The following is a 21,232-nucleotide window of genomic DNA, read 5'->3' as shown; positions in this document are numbered from 1 at the left end:
TATGAAAATAGCTACTTAAACCTCACAATAAAATCTAACTGGGCTTTTGAAAGTTTTTGTATGTTGATGATGAGTGCTTAGTTATTTATGGACTGTGTCACTCTTCATTTTTTTTTTTTTGCTTTTACACCACAGCTGGCCCTTTTTGTAAAAAGAGAGAGAGGGCTGAAAGCATGACCCATCTCTCTCTATAAATATTACTGCAAAGAACTGCCCTGCCCTCCACCAGATCCTAACTGCAGAGATAAGAATATTTTAAAAAGTTTTCCTACCTTTTCTATCACACACAGTACAGATGGTACAGTGCTGCATAAACGCTCTTGTACAGGAAATCCCTCTTTGTATACTGTTTTGCTTGGGGACCTGGCAAAAATGTATTTTTAATCAGCATTTTGTTTGCTTTATTGTTACAATAAATCTTCTGGGGTGGCTGTAAGGTTCTGCTAAAAGTGACTGCTATTTAGAATACCTAAATCTGTATTACTTGAGAGAATACTAATAAAAGGATTGTCATGGGTGTTCTCATTACTAAAACAGCATTAGAGAGAGGGCAAACTGCCTTTTAACCTTTTAAAGGAACACCAGCACTTTTTAGCGTAATTCATATTTTCCATATTTAGTCAATTACCAAGGACAATAATTTCATTGCTTTCAACAGAATAAAAGACTCAAAGACTTGGGACTTAGAGGACTTAAAGCAAACATGAAAACATTTTGAAATGATAGACTTCTTTAATAAAACTTCCTTCAACTTCTTGAAAAGAAGTTACAAGAACTTCATTAATAAAAGAAAAAACAGAGACAAAAATTCAGCTGCAGGCTGTCAGCTGTGCATTACATGCCTTTGGTGATAAACAGTCAGGTGACTTCTTTTTCCAAGCGCATCTTGAGGTAGTCAGTCACATTGGTTATAATGGGCTTTACAGCTTCATGCTGTGTACCTGACTCAGTACCATCTATGGTAGTTCTTGAATTATTAGCAGTGATTACTAAATAGAATTAATTCATCACTCAGCTTGTTCATACATTCTTGATAGTAGTTGTTATTAGGCCTTTCCTTAAGAAACCACATCCTGACCGCTCTGATCTTTCTATTGCTTACCAACACCTTAAACCTTTTAAGCAGGGATAACAAAGTCCTTCATTCCGGTTTCCTGGAGTGTCATGGCACAAAACCATCAGCATGATGCTTCTGGTGGCCAATAACCAACTGCTCGCTTGGTTGGTATTGTTAGTCTTATTGTTAGTGTCACAGCACTTGACACTGTCTAACAATGAATGGGCTTGAAAACATTCAGTTTAGATCAACAGATTCTCACCTGGTTTTGATCTTGAATGCCCATTTATTAGTTTACATTTAAAAGAGCCTAAAAAAGTGTAAAATGGGGTTCCACAAGGCCCTGTTTTAGACTCCTTATTGTTATCCTTTTATATGCAGCAGCTTGGACATATAATTGTGACTCCAATTTTATTCATTTTGTATTGACTTACTTTCCACATTGACTACAAAGTCTTGGTAATATTGCTGAAGACATTTATGGCTTAGCTCCATCATATCAGGCTGATCTCTTGAAGTGCTACAGGCCATCCTGAACACTTTGTTCAGCTCAGCCAAGCCTTAGGATTGCTTGCAACTTGTTTTTGTAATCTTATATAGCTCCTAAAATAGAATCCCAGAAAACGAATGTAAACTCAAAAGACATTTTAAAATCCAGATTAAAACTTACTTGTTTAGGTTGTTATATTTGTAACTTATCTCTTTTTATATTATATTTGGATTTTTTAATTGTTATTACTACTTTGTAGTAATGTGTTGTTTTTATTATTAGCGTACTTTATCGTCATATAAACTTTTCTAAGTAAAGCACTTTTAGATTATGGAATCGCAAAGTGCTACATAAACAAAGATTATTATTCCAATGACCCACCATAATTAGGTGTACGTATGAAATGCAATAGACAAGCACAATGATGCTTAAACTATGTAACGCACTTAACTTATTTGCAATATCACATTGTTTCATTATCGCACAAGAACTTTCTGTGAGTCTGTGAGCTCTCCAGTTTAACATAGTCTCCTTCAAAAGAACTGATCTAGCTTTGTGCCACAATTGATTTTGATAACCTAACATAACCGATAAAGGATCATCGGGAGTTCTGTTTCGTGGTGTTTGTTTTGACTTATTAGCAGCATGTATAGAGGTCATAACGTATCAGTCACAACTCTAAATCAATGGACGCCACATACATGAGCGCACGTTGTCACATTTTTCCCCAGGAAAGAAAAAAAACCCTTCCTTTGCTTCGTATAGAATGGAGTTCAGGAAACCTATACGCAGGCTAAAGACTGTTCATAGCCTATCTAATATCATTAACCAGCCTAGAGCAGAAACCGGTCGGCAAGGAACGCCATCATATTCAAGCTTCTTTCGTCGCTGAGAGACTGCCCAATTGATACTGTAAGCGGGTAGTGGGCGTGTGCAGAGAACCACGAAAATATTAACCAGGTGCCGTTCATTGCTATAAGCCTTTGGTTTCTCCTCACCCTATCAACCGCGCACACAGCGCCGCGGCGGTGCCTTCTACGTCACCAGGAAACTTGGGCTACTCCACGATAACAATGCACAAGCAGAAACCAGCATCTTAGTCTAGATTGAGTTCCCATAACTGCGCTTATGGCTACCGCTTGGGTCAGCAGAAAATAGAATATTTACAAAGAAAAGCTGCAAATAGCGCGGGACGGGAGTTTTTCCAAACAAGGTGCAAAGATCAACTGTCCCGAAGGTAATGGCTGGACTGGAATGGGAAGACTGGTTTGAACGTGAGGAATTTATCGGCCAAATTAGCGACATCCGAGTGCAGAATCTTCAAGGTAGGTGAGCTGCAGTCACGATTGTTAAGCTAACTAGTAAACGAAGGCTATATACTGCAGTCTAAACGTGTATGTAGCAGTTCACTATATAAAGTTATAACAATATTTCGCCGCGGTGTTCGGTTGAGTGGATGCAACAATCATGCGTTGTGCTTCAAATGTGACCATTTGCCGGCATCTGGGATGAACAGAGTAGTCGTTCCATTTTTTTCGGTTCATCTTGGATTCACACATCCCGCTAAAATATTTATGCAATAACAGAAAATAAATAAATACACAAAGCGAAAATGTAAAACTAGTGGTTATACAGTCGCTAGCTCGAATCGCGTGCAACCCCTGTTGAGAATATCTGCAGCTCGAGATACTCCAAAGCAAACACGTCTAAAGAACCATAATCGAATCGCTGCGAAGTTATTAGTCTGCTACTGAAATGGAACCCTGATACTTTTGGTGTTAAATTAATTTCGTACCTCTGACACCGTGGGCCTTAAAGGAAAGTTTACACAGGCGGAGAGCAACAGGATTGTATTCGTAGCTGTCCAGTTCTCTTGCGTTTTTCTTACATCCGTCCACTCACCTGTGACAGAACAGGGAGTTTTCTTAGTGACGCATAAACATATTCGTCCAGTGCATATAATTATTTTCATGAGTGTGTAACGTGAGGACTCGTCTCATGAGTCTAAATCATCAGGTGATTTGGTCAAGATATTCATCATCCCTCCCTATATTATTCTTCTCCATTGTACACAAGAGGAATTTCATGTAGTTAGTATTCTGGCTGGCAATCGAAATAATGGCTCTCGAGGTGACTATAGCTCTGCAGTATAGCTTTAAACTTGTAACGTGCAGTAGTGCTACAGAAACCATCTCAGATTGCAGCTGGCAGCGAGCCTACAGCAACGTTTAATCACCATGGAGCTGTGTCTTTAGAGATGTAACACCCTGCGCACGCCCACCCATGAAGGGGAGAAATTAGAACTGGGATGAGATGCTACAGAAAGCGAAGCCTCGCAGCAGATTACATAACCGGCTCAATTCACTGAAAGAGCGTTGCCCTCTGCATTGGAGATCTGGAATTTTAGTGCAGTGTGTTCCCACACATCGCAGACTCTCTACCACCCCACAGTTCATTGGGATTCTGACTCCTCTTCATGGTTGTGGGTTACAGAGAGCAATTGACCCTCCGTGAAATATCAATAGCCTATCAAAGACCTTGGGCGTTTACCCATGTGGTACTGTTACATTACACATTCCTGTGTGCTCTCTATTACACTAACTCCCCACTCTGCACCATATTTCACAGTGTATTGTACTGCATCTGAAAAAGTACACACACTTATTCTTCAGACTTGGACCTAAAAACAAATCTGTATCAAGGCGATGCAGAGCTGGAGATGTGTGGCGTGGATGAAAGTGGGTGAATGTGTCTGTGGGAAAAGTGCCTTTCTTCTTTCATTGCTGATGCTATAGCCTCTGATCTTTTGGCCCGCTTTGCATGAGTCTTTTGATTGGCAGGAGACTCCCAGCAGAGCAGCAAGGAGTGTTCGTGCATGTGCATGATGCAAGTCGCAGTGATGGCAGCATTTGCCTTTAGAGCCACACGTCTGCCTGAACGTCCTTAATTGCTGAATCGGAGCCAGTCTGTGCTGCGCAGGAGAAAGTGCAGTTGAAACCCAGGGAGGCTCTGCACCACTCGACAAGTCGTCCAGGAGGATGAATTTTCATATAAAGTGGTGACTGAAAAATTGCTCTCTCTCTCCACTCCTCCGTTTGGTACACACACCCACACAACCACACACAAACCACCATGTTTGGTCTGTGCTGTTCCCTATTTTGACAGATTTTCTTCCAAAGCCAGCTTGGAATGACGGGAGGCTACAATCCAGTATGTGCTGGGAGATTCTGGTATGAATTCCCAGTAAGGACAGAGATCGGGATAATGCTTCTATCTCTTCCAGCCCCCACATTTCCATTTTTCTGTCGATACTGAGCTATGATACTGTCCTTGCTCCACCTGAACTAATTGAACGCTTAGGAAAATCAGTTTCCTTTCCCGTCTTGCCCTGGAGTGCTTTGCGTTTGTTTAACCATTGTGAAATGACCACTAGAGCACCGAACTCTTGAGTAATAGAGGAATTCCTGTGCACTCCAGTTCTTTTGGAAAAGATTAACATGGTGTTACCCTACTGCAGAAAATAATCTATTAGCTAATCCACTGCTTCCAGTAATCCGAATGCTCTCTCTGGAGATTGCTGTTTAGTTGCGTGACGTGCTGAATAGAGATGTAAATACCTCCGAGCTACACAGTTGTGCACAGTTGCATGGTTGCTTAACACTGATGTATCACTGAACCACTGGGATTCCTTTCTATGTCAGTTGCATGCTGCTATACATTCTGCTGTTTACTGAAGAGAAGGTTGCAAAGGGGTGCAGGTATGCAGGGACAGAGCCACAGTTGTGTCTGCGTCGTCACAGGCTGTCCCGAGCAGCTAGGGTAACCTCTCTGCATTCTGCCGTGCTCTCAGCATCAGAAGCGCATCCCCAGAAAGGAACCATGTTGGCGTGAAGGCACGCGCGCTGTAGGTGTTTGGCCTGTCTATAGACAGCAGAGTCTGCGGCGTGTGCCTGCCCCGCCTCCCGTGGCCCGTGTGCGCGGTCAACACAGCTGGGCGACGGAGACCTCTGCAGCTGAGCAGTTATGTAACCCACTCCAACCGTGTGAGCTTCCCCCCCCCTGCCTGGGTGCCTTTACTGTCTGCCTTTTCACTGGAGCAGGGATGGATGTCACCACAGAAGTAGCAGACTAACATGGGTTCTGGTGTGCAGACCAGGATAACATTAAGTAACAGCAACTTTGTAAAGCATTCAATCTGGTATGACGTTGTATATTCCCACACAAGTGTAGGATAATAGACACATGGACCGTATTATGTAATACTATGTATTATGTCCGTATTATGTAATACCACTTTAAATTCGGTTTGAGATCATAATGTTTTAAATGGCATTAACAGAAATTAATGAACAGAATAAACTTTTACACTATATTAACTTATTATGAAGTGCCTGTTAGAAAGTCTGAACCTTACACTGGCTAATAAAGCTAGAAAGAAACTGAGGTCATTCTTTATTTTGGAGGACATCAAGAAGCTTTATTAGATGCAGGTGTTTCTACAGTCTGGCAAAAGTGACAGTCAAGCCTGCTAGCAGTGCTGAATAAAGCACAGGTCGCTGATTGGAGTGATTCCAACTCTGAATTTTATGTCTGTATAAATGGTAACATTGCCTGGCCATTGTCATGATAATACTGTCATTCTGGTTGCAGTTTACAGGGCCCGTTAAACATAATGTGACCTGTCTGTATTCACATCCTAAAAATCATAGGTTCTTGTTAAGACACCTTTTTGCTGAATATTTCAAACTGATTAAACTGCCTGCCAGATTAAAGATATTTGAAATGTAGTACATGCTCAGACAGCACCACAAATGGTATATACTGTCTTTGTTTTGAAGAGACAGCACAGGCAGCTACTTGTTGGACACACATTTTTTTTTACGTTCGGCATGTCAAATGCTTTCTGAATAGCTAAATTATTGTCTTACAGATATGCCTTTGTTTTATGTGCACCGCTACCTAATAGGTACACTCAGTTAAGTTCTACTTTTTCATCTTTCTTTCTGCTCTGACATTAGGCCTGTGATTTTAAATTAATTTTGCTAGGTTTGTCGCGTTATGTTATATTTGTCTGAGAATATATTGGTAATATCGTCTTGTCTGAATTGTCTTTTTCTCTCCTGCTCATTCTTGCGCTCCCTTGATTTCTGTCTCTCTCTCTGTACTTCTCACACACACAGACTCTTGTACTCCAACACACTCAATTTATCTTTTTTTTATATACTCTTTCAAAGCCTTCTGACTGTACACTAGACACCTCAGATTCTCAAGCTTACTCTGTGTAATGGTGAGGCTTTACAGCTGGAGAATTTATTTGGTCCTCAAGTGCAATTTTCCCTGTCCTATGGAGTGCATGAAGTGGTGTTCTGGCACTTGCCATCTCTAGTTTACTCTCGAACGACCTTTAGCCAGATTACACGCCAGATTAACACCTGATTTATTATCATGTGTTAGCACAAAAACTAAACAAAGAATGCTTGTGTTCTTTATAGGAGTTTTAGCTTCTTGCTTTAAATCTGCCATTCTTGCCTTTTGTGCATTCTTAGGAATTACATCATTCTTGTATCTATGTGCACACTTTCCTTATTTGAAATGTGTACATGGCTGAAGTGGAGAACAACTCCAATTTAAAGCCCTGTGCTTGGGCCAGGGAACATGCCAAAATGCTCACAGTGGGTGTATTGAAAGTATAAATGCCAATGCATGACACGGTGCCATAACTATTATGTCTAATCCTCTGAGTGGAAACACTACAGTGCATTATGGGATTTGTCATGTGAGGGGAGGAATCACAGGGGCCATATTCAGCTCTGTAGGATCAGTATAAATAAATGTGTTTCATATCGTAAACAGTCTGCATTAAGGAGGAAGTATGTTATGCTTAGTTCATGACCAGATGGCCTCATTAACTGGACAGGTTGCAGCACAGGAGTTGGCCTGTTTGGGGAAGGGGCAATTTTGGTAACGCATAAGTCAGTGATTTTCTTCCAGCTATTCAAACATGACAGTGATGAGGTGGGCTTCGGTGCTTCACTTTTTAAACTTTAAATGTTTGTACACAATTAGGTTTTGTATGTAAATAGTTTTGTATGTACAATATCTCAAGGTCAATGCTGTTCAGATTTTGCAATCCACCATAGCCTTTTAGGTTTTATTAAAAATACTTGATAGTTGATGTACTTTATTTGAATTGTTATGCTGTATTTGACGCGTTATACCTTTCCTTACTAGCTGGTGCTGGATTAATATGTGGCTAATGAAAGCCATCTTGTGCCTTGCCGTGCAGAATGACTTGGTTGCCATGCAACAATGTATCTAAAACTGAGAACTTAAGCATGCCTCAGAGAGAAGTTACAGCGATCCTGCATCAAAGAGCAGCACAGTCTGCTGCCATCAGAAACACTTGCTGCTTTTGTGCTCAGAGGTGTGAGGTGCGTGGGAAGATTCGGATGATCTACAGGCCTTCACACTGACCATTCTCCTGCAGCCTGTTAATGGGCGTCCAGTGAGATCAAACTCATTTTGCTTTTACTTTCCCCCTGACAGACCATGGAATGAAAAAATGGCCTTCACATTCACTGTCTCTGAAGGTATATGGTAGTCTTGAGTCTTTGTTATATTCAGCTTCAAATATTCATCATAATTATATACCTTATATTTGATGTACTTTTATTGTATGTCCTTAAATACTGATGTCCTTTTGGGTTCAAGGATGGATTTGACTGTGGTTAGCACTGACTGTATTTATTTTCAATTTGGCTGCAAGCTGTTCCAGGCAGTGAAAATATTTTTTTTTATCTGCTTCTATTTTCTGTAGCTGATTCAGTAAAACATGACAATTTTTTTTCCAGTTCTAAAAAAAGGTAATTTGTGTCGTTTGCATGTGCACATCAAAACAACTGTTTATTTAAGTGCTTACACAACTTCCAGGTGTCGTTGTTACTGTACTCGAGTCAGCAAAGCTAAAAATTATTGCTGTGTCCTCACGGCTCAGGAAGGAGGTCGTGTGAACTGAGGCAAAGTGCTGATATTCATGCTGCGTATAAGACTTGTTAGTCTAATCATGCAAATCATTACAGGCCTCAGTCATGCAGCCCCCTGCAACATAACCTTATTTGCCTCTGTGACATTGTGTATGGTTGGGCGTGCAATGGAGTTTGTTTGAATCTTGGAGCACGGTTTACTGACGTGTGAGAAAAGAAGAAACTGCTGAGCTCAGCCAGCCAAGTTCACTGTACCAGCAAACAATGTTCTTATGAACCGGGATGGGTGGAGCTGCTGTTTTGCTCTCAGAAAGCCTTCAGCAGACGTCAGCACTGACCTGTCCATCATGCTACACAAAGCCGTCCAGCACAGCCAGGCAATGGAAGTGGCCCCTCATTACTACAGCATCATTCTGCACAGAGAACAGAGAGCACTGTGCTATTCATGTGACCCCAGACCATTCACCCAGGTCTGACAGTAGAAGCCTGGACAGAAGAGGCAGTGTGTTATGGAGCAGTCTTCATGTAGCATCGTGAGGAATTAAGTTGTGCATATACTGTTGTGCAGTACTGGACGCCTGTGCTTTTAATTCAGTATAGCCTATTTTGTATTGGCTTGATATGGATTTAAAGTCTGATTCCAGTTAAACCTTCATGCCTGTGTCTGCTGTGACATTACATGGTGTCATACCCAATACAGTCCAACAGCTTTTCTTTGCTTGTAGTTCCCCAGACATGTTCAAAAGGATTTAATGCATGAACCTCCCAGTGACAGTACAAGGTGTTAATGTTACTACTGATTTGTTCACATGTAATGGGATATGGATTAGGTTTAATACAAAACCTCTGACTTGAGAATTTTACCTAATTTAATTTTAGATTAATTTGCATTCTTTATGATAGCTATTCTTCTGTTATTATTCATAACTTTGTTTGGTTTCAGTCTAAAATAATGAAGTCTCAGCCCAGCACTATGTTCAACCTCTTTGTGACAAAAGTGTTCCCAGATTTCTAAACATTTTTGTCACAAAAATGGTTTTCCAACTGGGCATCACTAGTCACTGGTGTGTGCAGCATAGTGAATGTGTGCTGTTGTGTTTGTGTGATTTAATGTGTGTATGGCTGTAAGCCTAGACTTCCTGCCAGACTTCTAAGCCGTTATTCCATCATGTCACTGGGACAACACTTATTGATTCGAGTAAATGGAGCCTCTTTGGGGTTTTGTATTGAATAATGAATGAAGTAAGCCCCGTGCGAAGGGGCACTCCCCCCGGGTTGGGGCCGTTCGTCCAGTGTTATTTATTTACGTGGTCAGAATGCCAATGAGAAACCTCTGAGAGTAGAGGATGAGAAACCTCTAGTGTCAGGACACTCCATCAAGAAAGGCCTAAAGTGGTCACCATGTTAAAAGGGATTGTATAATTGGACACATTCTCTTGTTGAGCTTTGCCAGAAGTCTTTATTTCAAACAGAAGCCAATCACAGGGCAGTATCACACACAGCATCCCTGCAGACCCGTGACCCCTGCCCTCTTTCCATGATGGAGCATGTGAATTAAACATGTTGGTTCATTTGAGAGATTTTCTATGTAGGTGTGGCGCATTGACCTGTATGTGCTGTTCGTCTTTAAAAATTTGTTTTAAATTTTTTAATTGCAATTACAGAAAGGTTTCTCAATAATGAGCAAAATTTGACATTATTTATCAAATGAAAAAACATAACTGAGTGACATTCCACCTATTTGGGTAGTGCTGGCATTAAAATGAAATGTGCAGCAAAAAGGCAGTGCACAGTCTGTGATGACTATTTGCTATTTTCTCTCTCCGTTGCCATGGTATGTTTACTAGTGTACACTGCCTCCAGACTCCGTATGAGGAATGACTAGCAAGAGAGCTGCAGCCTGCGCTAAGCCTCGCTTGCCTTTAGGCATACGTCTTCTTTAATGACACAAATTGTCCTTCTTTGTCTCTTCTCCAGTTGAAAGGGAAGTCGTTCAGAAGAGGACCTTTACAAGATGGATGAATCTACATTTAGAGAAGGTTCGTGCAGGTTAATTATGACCTGGTGGATATCACAGACTGAGAATGTGTGGTAACTACAAACTTGGAGTGTACACCATCTTACAGCCTTAAATCTCCACACCAAACCAGTCTCTATGGCAGTGGTACATGATAAACAGAAAATGCATGTGTCACTTTCTTACCTGAATGATAAATAATTTAGATGGAGTTGACCTTTATTCATGTATGAGGTGTAGATTCTAATCGGACAGCAAGTATTGCCACAGCATCAGATGTGTTGAGAGTTTCACAATCTACTTATGTAAGATGAGATATGTTTATCAGTGCATGGCTTTTATTGGTCTTCTTCCTTGTTTGTTCCCCCCAAAGAGTCTTTGGAATTTCCCCCGTAACTCGGACCCTTTTTGTGTATCCCACTTTCTCTTTTTTTTCTCTCTCACCGTCACAGGCAGAGAGAGGGACTCGCACAGTTGCGTTACACCTTACTTGCTGCGTTGCACACTGGGTCCGCTCGTAAAAATCCAGTGCTTTGTTTTTGCTGCCTGTTGTGTGGTGGCCTTCTAGTATTTCAGGCAGCCTGCAGATTATAACATTGCCATCCATGCAGCTTTGGACTGACTGAAAACAACCAATGATGAATCCTTTGTTGTGCTGTACAATGACTCTCTATTCTGCGACCCAGAGTTTGGCTTTTTATCAGAACAGCGACCCACTAATTGACAATTACACATTTGTCTACATTGTTTTGATGGAAAAGTTAGCCCTCTAACATTCAGTTCCCCCAACGCCTTCTGGCTCTGTGTAATTAAAACAAAATTGCTCTAAAGTCATTAGATTCCCTCTCTGAGGAGGTCTTATTTGTTACTGCACCTCCCAATACAAATTCGGGGCCATATGCTGTAGGTTCTATTGGTCAGAAATGGTGAAAAAAATGGTGGCACTAGACAGACCTTCTGTTGATCTTGATTAGGCTGGATACCAGCGCAGTGTCAATCCTGAATACAATTCTCTTCTGTGTGTAGTGTAATCCTCCGATAGAGGTGCACGACCTCTTCCGTGACATCCGGGATGGGAAGATCCTGATGGCCCTGCTGGAGGAGCTGTCAGGATGTAGGCTGGTATGACTCTTCTGGAATCACAAAGATTTAAAACTCTTTTGTGTTCTGTAGACGTGGTAAATGGTATTCCCGTCTGTGCATTGTATCATGACAAAATCCCCGTAAGATTGTTATTATGGCCAATCTCATTTCAAAATACAGTAAGTCAGAATTTCCCCAAATAGTGGAGAGACAAAGAACTGTGCTACCTGGTACCATATACATGCTGGCCATACCTCTCCAGAGTCACTTATTCAAGCAGTCAAGCTATGCAGAGTGACATCTCTGTTTAACTATCTATTGTTAAAATAAAAGGTAGGTAATGCTACAATTGTTGCTGACAATCGCAGTGTAAAGGAAACCAAAATGGGATGTAAACTTCCAAAGACATTCTCTCTTCAGTCATTAGCTAATGTAGACTTTTTGGCATCTATTCAAAAGTTAGATAATGCAGTCAGTTTTGTGATGGTAGCTCATAGCTTTGTGCTTTATCAGTTAACAGAATTTATCTTGTTGTGTGTGCACTGATGTTCAAAGAGAATTTAAGCACCTGATTCACCACAGTTAAATTAAACTGATGCTTTGCAAATAAGATGTGTGTCATGGCTTACACCCAAAGTGTGGATGTTGGCTCTGACAGACACACCCATACAGGAGGCTACTATGTCGGTATGCTCTATGTGTGCCAAGACATTCTTAGATAGGAAGCCAGCAGCCTGGTGGCACTTGATTGCAAAGCATGCACTCTAGAAAGACAGGACCATTAAATTTTTAAAGGAAACAATGATTAGGAGCAGGGCTAGACTAGTTTTATGGCCTATATCTGTGATCAGTTAATTGGAGATATTCTCTGGCCTCAGGAAGATTATGGTGTGTAGGTGTGTTTTTGCATAATTTGACTTGAGAGGTGATGCTTAAGGTTTAAGACTTGTTCTGATCTTGAAAACTGACTCTGAAATTAATGTTGTAAGATATTTTTCATAATACAAATGCTTATATTCAATGAGGATAAAACAAAATATTTAAAGCTACAAAGAAGGACTTGCTTTAGTTTCCTAGCCAAACAGGTCTACCTTTTGAAAAAGATTTGATTATCTATGCATCTTCAGTTACAGGGAAAATATTGCATGTGTCTTTTTTTGCTGTGACCTTTCAGCTGCATGGATTCAAGCCATCCTCACATCGCATTTTCAGGCTTAATAACATAGCGAAGGTACTGACATTCCTGGAGGAAAGAAACGTAAGTACTGTTTTGAGTCATGTGAATTCACAAAAGAGTAAAGAATAAAAAAGGGCTACAAAAGCTTTTGTTGAAGGCTAATGGCTGGCATGTCAGTGTGCTGTGGATATCTTTTCTGTTACAGGTAAAGCTGGTTAGCATTGATGCAGCAGACATTGCTGATGGCAATTCATCCATAGTGCTGGGCCTGATCTGGAATATCATCCTCTTTTTCCAGGTAAAGAGGTCATAAGCACACATCTCTCTGTTCATCATTCTCTTTGCTTAGTTATCTTCCATTCTTTTTTTTTTTCGATCTATCTGCCTAGCATGCCATTGCTTTCATGTTGCAGTGTCATCCTTTGTTTCTTCCGTGGTATTGAGAAGCAAGAATGTGGGGGGGGGGGGGGGGGGGGGGAGAATGTAGACTACATAAAAAGGATTGTAGCATTGCTTAATCATTGCGCCTTTTGTAAAAGAATGAAAATAATGAAAACACTGTAATTCCATCAGTAAGAGAATGAGGGTTTCCTTGAAGCTTTTCAAGATATTTGAGGCTCTCAACAGTAACATGACACTAGATCAAAGGTCTAATCTAATTTGGTATAATTCTCAGAAACAGCAAGGATGTACTTGGTGCTCCTTGTCTACTTGGGTTTTAGATAGGACCAATATGTTTTCACATCTTTACACTTTCCTCAGATAATCTACACATACAGAGCAATATTGTATATTTCTGAGAAACCTGGGATTTTTCATGGTGTTTGAATTATGGTTCTGTATTTTTCAGATTAAAGAGCTGACAGGAAACATAAAGAACCAGTTCCCATCCTCTTCCAGCTTATCTTCGATCCCCACCAGCTCAGATTCTGACACCTCACACTCTAGCACTCCATCAGATGACAGGAGGCCTTCCATTGCTGCCAAGGATCATGGGAAAGCCATAAAGACACTCTTACAGTGGGTCCAGAGACGCACCAGAAAGTACGAGCTTTTGAGTATTATGATGGCCTTCTTTGAATAATTTATAAGTGCTAGAAAGGAGATGTGCTGACAAAACCAGACTTCCTTGTTTACATCAGAAATCTCAATTGTTGTGTCTAGTCTAGAGCTCACTGCTTATTTCCCTGGTTTTCTAGATATGGAGTAGCGGTCCAGGATTTTGGCAAAAGCTGGACAAGTGGCCTGGCTTTTCTTGCAGTTATCAAATCTATTGACCCCAGTCTGGTGGACATGAGGAGAGCCCTGCTCAGGTCCTCCAGAGAAAACATTGAGGAGGCCTTCCGAACAGCACACTATAGCCTGGGTATACCACGGCTTCTGGAGCCTGAAGGTAATATAGCCTGCTTTGGATTTTACAAGCTGATTCTCCCAATGTCTGTGTGAATTTAATTTATGCTTTCATAGGAAAGTTTTAAGTTCTTCCAAGAGTGAAAACATTTGGGTTAGTACAAATAGTAAAATTAAACATATCTTCTCAGATGTGACCCTGAATCCCCCAGATGAACAGTCTATAATGACATATGTGTCCCAGTTTTTGGAGCACTTTCCGGGAATCGAGGAGGTAAATTAATCTCAATCTCTCTAAGTAAATTCTAGTGTTACACCATCATGGAAATAGTCACAAGTTTACCCTGAGGTCCAATTTATGTCCCATTTGATTGTCATTTCCTAAAGGATGATCCTTCAGATTTCCTGGAGAGGAGCAAGGTCAGCACACGGATGAATGAGCCCCCATATAGAAATGGAGTTCAGAGGAAAGAAAGGTTCTGTGTGGTGAAGAGGGATTGGGTTCAGCCTCTGCCCAAGATCTTCATCTCCTCTGTGGCCGAAGGTCGTGAGCAGGCCCGCACTCCTGCCCAACCGCGGATAGTGGAGGACAGGCCCTGGGATAGCGAGGAATCTTCAGTGGATTCAAGTCCTAGCACCACCGACAGTCGACCTCTCTGCCGCCCCCTGTCCCTGAACAAGGACACGTCTGGTGCTGCATCTTCCACCACCAGCTCTCCTCAACCTTCCCTGATTGACTCTGTGATGGACTCTCCGGATTCGTGGAGTGAGATGCCTAGTGAGCTTCCACAGTCTTGCAGCGATGGCTCTCTGAGTGAGAGTGCTACATCTAGTGAGCAGAGGTACTCTTCTTATCCTGGCGAGCTGACATCAGATCAGGTGTCACCGCTGCTGTTAGAGAGGGTCTCCCAAGACCAGGTGGACACAGAGCTGTTTGTCGATGAAGGAAACTTCTCTCTCAGCTCGGTGGAGAGTTTGCAGGCCAAATCCACACTGCTGTCTGAGGAGGACGATGCTTATAGGTACATTTTAGATCTTAAGGAGGATGTGTCTACTGATCACATGCCCAGTAAGGATATAATCAGTGATCCAAATGCACAGCAAACACAACCCTGCCCTTTGCAGAACCCAGAAATTGTCAAACCAGCATCTCATGACACCTCATGTGGGGATAGTGACTCTGGCTATTATCCTGGCCAAAAAGACATCTCTGCAACACAACCGGACAATGTTAGCAAGAGTGAGTTAACCACTGACACTGACGAACCGGTTGCTGGCACTGAAAACCAGTTCGAATGTAAAGAAAGTTTAGAGTCCTCCAAAACTGAAGCTGCTCAGATCATCACCGAATCAGACCACATGGCCTTTTTCGAGGATGATGCTGAATGTCCTGTTCTTCAGTATGAGAGGATTTCCATTTCAGGAAGTGAAGAGGATGTTGACCTGTCTGAAGAAGTGTCTCACAAGGAGGAAATGGAGGAAAACAACGTGGCTGATGTCTTCAGCAGCAATGTTAAAAAGCAGGACGGCGACACTGGAGAAAAGGAAGATGCACATCATGACGAAATGACCTGGCCATTGCATGTAGACATTGACCAAAAGGAGCTTGATCTAGAACCAGAAGACCACAATACAGAGCCAAACTATAAAGTAGACCAGGCCTGTACCAGTTTAGAACTTCCTCAGACTTCTACACATAGCAGTCAGTCTGAAGCAAGGGATTCTGGGGCAGATATTCATGGGGACGAGGGCCAACAAACTGGTGCTAAGGATTCGGGCATGTATGGAGATCTGGGAGTGAAGGATTTGACCAAAGACAACCCTCCGACCTATGGCAGGCTGGGTGAGATGAACTCTATTGAAGTGACTGAAGATGAAGGGGACGGGACCTACAAGTTAGAGTCAAGTCCTCTGAACCAGGTGAGTGAAATTTGGGAAGTGGGTGAAGACATCGCCTACGATGAAGGACCAAGTCAGGGTGATATGAGTGCACCTCTGGAGGAAGAGCTGAAAGGAAGTACATATCTTGAACTTGAAGCAAGGGTTGCAGAAAGTATGAAAGAAGACATAGCTGTCGATAACGAAAGCAAGATGGGGGGTCATCTCAGTGAGATGGAGAACATGAATGAAGAGGAAGCCTCCTGCACTCAGAATCAAAGCAGTGGTCCTAAGGCCACAGAGCAGTTAAAGATCACCGAGTGCAAGGATGACGTGCCTGCATCGGCGATACCGTGTGGTGATGTCCCCGTAACTGACATGACCTCAGACGAGCCTAACCACGACACCACTTTCCATGAGCAAGACAGGCAATCCTTCACTTCGCTGACCACCACAAGCCCTGCCTCGCAGCCAGACCTTGATGACAGCTGGGAGCATGGCATGCCAAAACAGCCCTGCGATGGGCAGAGTGGAAGCCAGGCCACCTGGGAGGGGGCAGAAAGGATTATGGGTAGTGGCGAGCTAGAAGAAAGGTACCCTGCAAAACTACGACTCTCCCTCAGTGTGATGCCTTTACAGCCAGCACCCTCTCAATCTGCCCTCACAGACAGTGAGATTACCACACAGGAAAAGGTAACTGCAATTAAATACTTAAACTGAAATAAAGAAAATAGATTATCTGGTGCCCAGGATGATGTGAATACACACAGGATTGTCAAGAAACAGTGTCAGTGGAATTAACTGCATGTAATGCATATGTAAGATCTTGACCCCCTGTCTGGATATGGTTCAGCCTGGGGTGTCATATTGTAATGTACACTTTAGTATACCTGGTTTAGTAGGTAGAGCCAGGTGCTAGGTCATACTTTCACATTGAATATATATGCAAGTCACTTTGCATAAAAGCATCTGCAAAATGCTGTAAATGTGAAGTTCCTTAGTAGGGTCTCCCTGGACCTGTACAAATGTTTGAAGTATCCAGAGCCTGTAGGAAAAAGTCTCTGCAGGGTGAAAGATTCTCTGACACACATTCCTCTAATTAAAGATTAGTAGCTGATGGGGAGCAAATGAACATATTTCTAGCAGAATCTCCATTTCTTCAGTCAGTGGATCAGCTCGTTGCATGTCGGATGATATTCACCTTTAGATATCCTCAATGCCACCATCCACACACAAGTGAATTATCACCTCTCAGAGCCAAGTCAATTAGATGACTGGGGGAAAAAAAGTTTAACATGCACATGGATAAGTACAGTAAGTTAAATACTTCTTTGTCTTCAAGCAGTCTGGCAGGTGATATAAATTGTTCTGTAAACACTGATACCAGAGCCTTTTTTCCCCTGTCTTAGACAGACATATGACTGTATGTATATACAGATAATCTGTTTCGCACTCTCTTTGTCCTCCATCTGTGTTTGAAGGTTAGAGAGGGCTCGGTGGAGTCTCCAGAGCAGAGTCCATTTGAGCCATGGGCTCGGCACCCGGGAGAGTGGGGAGTGTTGGAGACGGACCTGCCGGTTGAGCTTGGTGAACTCGTTAACGGCGATGAAGAGCTTGCCGATGCCAGAGAAAACACAGTGGTGCTGAGGTACTGCCCTATTATTAGATCCAGCTACGGCACAATGGCAGCACTGCAGCCTGGAGATCAGGCCTTTCAGGAGGACATGATCTCAGACGTGTGCCCTGCGGTGTTCGCTGCAAATTACCTTAAATGTACTTAATGATGTTTATTTTTGAAATCTAGTGCAGTGCTGCTAAGCTTCTCTCTGTGAAGCCCTCATTTCCTTCTTGGATGACTGATCCCCCTCTCCTGATCTGATCTGATCTTCTTGAGAATGAGCTCTTAGCTTTGTGATGGTATTGGACTCAGTGGGTAGTTTGACTGCAGAAACATGAAAATAATATTTTTATAAAGCTTGGAATTTTTAAACAGGGAAGACGTTGCCAGTGACAGCACTGAAGATGAAAGCAAGCTGTTGACAGCTCTGTGCTCACAAGAGTCATTTCACCCAAAGGAATTGAAGGTTCGTGCTATAATGATTCAATATACTGTTCTGTATATTATGACTGTTTATCCTAACTTGTGCAACTGCTGATTGTTTGGAAAGACTTTTCATTTTCAAAGGATCACCTTTATCAAGGCCATGCATGTTTGATCCCTTGATTTTAGCCTTTGTGAAATATTTGCTTAGTGCAAACATTTGTCTTTCACAAGCAGAGAGAAAATGGGGAAGACACAGATGTCATCACACCAGGGAATGTGGTTGAAAGGTACTGCAAATCCACTGTGTAATTCTCTCTCTCCCTGAGTCTTCTGCATTCAGAAACTGGCAAGGAAAATCCAGAACCCCCCCCCCCACCCCCCACCCAACAGCACAGTGAAAGTCAATGCAAATGTGGCACTGAGGAGGCCAATTCAGACAGAACACTGAGTTCGCCTTGAGGCGTTTCTCAAGCCTGCTTGTGTGAACAAGTTTGTGTCTGTTGCATCATTCACTGTATATGATATCACTCTGACAACGTGTGCATTTTGTGAAATGGCCATCCTTATATTTTACCTGGCAGGCTGAGTCTAATGCATGTGAAACTACATCTCAGTCCTTAGTGTTTCTCAAGTGGAGGATGGCATGACCTTATGCTCATTGTTTACTAACAAGCAGCTCCAAAGTTAGCTGCCTAACTCGGACAATGGTAAAAATTGATTCTAATGCATTTGTGCTTGTGTGTGTGTGTGTGTGTGTGCGCGTGTGTTTATTGGTGTGTGTAACAGTTGCGTGTTATGTAACAGGAAGATGAGTAGCCCTGCAACGATTCCTGAGAACACACGTCAGACGGCCTTGTCTGACACCTACTTATTGCTGGTCGTGTGGCTCCTGGTCTACTGCATTTTTGTCCTGCCTCAGATGGACCTGTGGACAATTCCCAGCCTCCTGCTTAACCTGCAATGACTGCTGAGTTAAAACTTGATTCATCTGCAGATCTCTGCTTGCATTGAGAAGAGCATCCTCTCTCTAATGTGCTAAAGGTCTTTACAGAATGGAGGAGCATTATGGATGATCTGGCCGCTTGTTGAAATTCTATATTCTAAACACTCATGGGTACACATGGATAAAAAGAAGGGTGCAAATGTTGTTTTTTAGGTCTTTGACTGGTTGCCAGTTAGTAGATTTGCAGGTTTACAGCAGTTCACCCTATCCATTGTGTACACTCTGCATCTTCTGCACATGAACATTTTAATGATTATGTATTTAATAATACTAATAAGTATATCATCATAAGAATATGCTTTTTGGTCTTTAGTATGGTAATGCTGATACCGTATGACAAAAAAAGCACTGTATCTGTGGAGATTGTGCCCTTGTTTTAGGGTTTATATCATAAAGGTGATACTACATAACTCTTTTTTTGTGACCATGAAAGTATATTACATAACTGTTTTGCCATAATTTTTATTTGATGTACTTAAATAGAAGGGGAACAAAATCTGCACCATTTGCTTTTTTTCTTCACCTACAAAATGGCAAATGCATTATACAACCCAATTAAATGAATTTCAACTTTTTTGAGTAGTTTTTAAAAGTATTCAGCAGATATTTGCAAATGCACAATATTTATATTACAATGAGCTTAAAATACTTTTACAGAAAAAGGGTCTTAAAACCATACGGGGCTTTATCAGTAAGCTTCAGTGGTGTCAATAGCACTTTTCAAAAAACAAAACAAAACAAACAAACAAACAAAAAAACCCACTGATCGCCAAAGATGAACTAAACTAAAGGTACAATGAATGGAGTGAACAAACAATGAATTTGGTTATTCTTTTATGATATTACATATTTCTAAAGTGACAGAACTGTAGATATATATTTATGTCTATTTTCCAGAATGGAAGAGCACATGAGAAATGATTTCCAGAATGGTCAATTGACCCCTTTATGAATATGCATAGGGTCTCATAGAATGTGCTTGTGATTAATGATCTTTTAGTGGTGGTTGTATGTCTTTGGCATTATATGAAGTGTGTGAGCACATTATGCTTGACTGTTTTTAAGGAACCTGTAAAATGTGCTTTGCAATAGCATGTTGCTTTTGCCTTTTTTATTTATAGATACGTTTAAGAATTCGTCATTTCAAAGACAATGCAATTCCTTCACATACACTTTAAGATCTGCTGACACAGTTCTAATATGAAAAGCAATTTAGCAGTGAAATATAAAGCTGTATGCATTGTGGCATTAGTAAAGGAACCATTTCAATCTTGTTTCTGAAGCCTCAACTTCTCGGCATGTTCAGTGAAGCTAAAAATGACGCCAGTTGTCACAATCTACACAAGGATGTACTGCAAAAAGGTATTTAAACGTCTCACATTTGTAAGGCCATCTGATAAATATATACTCCACTTTTTTATGGATATTGTTGTAAATGCACCAATCAAGGGCAATAAATTACACGCGTCCTAAAATCACGTGAGTGGCCTATTTTTTTATGAGGAGTTCTTGCATCAAAGTTCAAAGAGGTTTTATTGTCATTTCTGCTATATACAAGTACACAACAAAAACGAGACAATGTTCCTCCAGGACCATGGTGCAACACAAAACAACAGTGCAACAGACAACATGCTACACAAGTGCAAACAGTCCAAAAATTCGCCTTTTAGTTATAAGATTCCAGGAAGCGGAGTAGATCTGGTCCAGGTTTCACAAAAAGCACACTGGTCGTCGCATATGGCACAATAAGTTTGTATCGAGCAAAACACCAAGTGGGCAAGTGAGCTCTAACTGGCATTAGACGGACCCCTTGTGGCAGTTCAAGGGACATCCTGAAAAACATTCATTTTCTCCAGCATCTCATAACTGTTCTTTCTGAAAAACACGAGTGCAGGAATAAACTAGTAGTTCATTTTAGGCGACTCCATACATTCAAACAATAAAAGCTATTTTATACGAAAAACGGTTTTTTTTTGCAGATAAATTTTGCAGATAGATTTTGCCGATTTTTCAATCAGGAGCTTCAATATTAAGAGCTATTATTATTATTATTATTGTTGATGATATTTTCTGTTTAAACTAAAGACTTAATAAAACTACAGCCATAGTCAGTTCTGGCTTCACTTCACGTCGTTATATTGTTTCTGGCT

General features: G+C 41.5%; 1 protein-coding gene across 2 annotated transcripts; it reads left to right on the top strand.

Annotated features, from left to right (window-relative positions):
• Window positions 1-2,545: 2,545 nt before the first annotated feature.
• clmn (calmin) lies at window positions 2,546-20,557 on the top strand. 2 transcript variants are annotated; one of them, XM_027024252.2, is made up of 13 exons: window positions 2,546-2,872; window positions 10,508-10,569; window positions 11,574-11,669; window positions 12,805-12,888; window positions 13,013-13,105; window positions 13,658-13,851; window positions 14,007-14,200; window positions 14,349-14,431; window positions 14,545-16,728; window positions 17,517-17,683; window positions 18,029-18,119; window positions 18,314-18,366; window positions 18,866-20,557. In XM_027024252.2, exons 1-13 carry the CDS (start codon window positions 2,788-2,790, stop codon window positions 19,041-19,043), a joined length of 3,564 nt encoding a protein of 1,187 aa, XP_026880053.2. In that variant the 5' UTR covers window positions 2,546-2,787; the 3' UTR covers window positions 19,044-20,557. The 2 variants fall into 2 exon arrangements, with proteins under 2 accessions (XP_026880053.2, XP_026880052.2); XM_027024251.2 differs by having other exon boundaries at window positions 18,311-18,366.
• Window positions 20,558-21,232: the final 675 nt, after the last annotated feature.

This window comes from Electrophorus electricus, chromosome 13, assembly GCF_013358815.1.
Source record: "Electrophorus electricus isolate fEleEle1 chromosome 13, fEleEle1.pri, whole genome shotgun sequence".
Classification (NCBI taxonomy): Eukaryota; Metazoa; Chordata; class Actinopteri; order Gymnotiformes; family Gymnotidae; genus Electrophorus; species Electrophorus electricus.
This window is presented reverse-complemented; position numbering and strand designations above follow the sequence as displayed.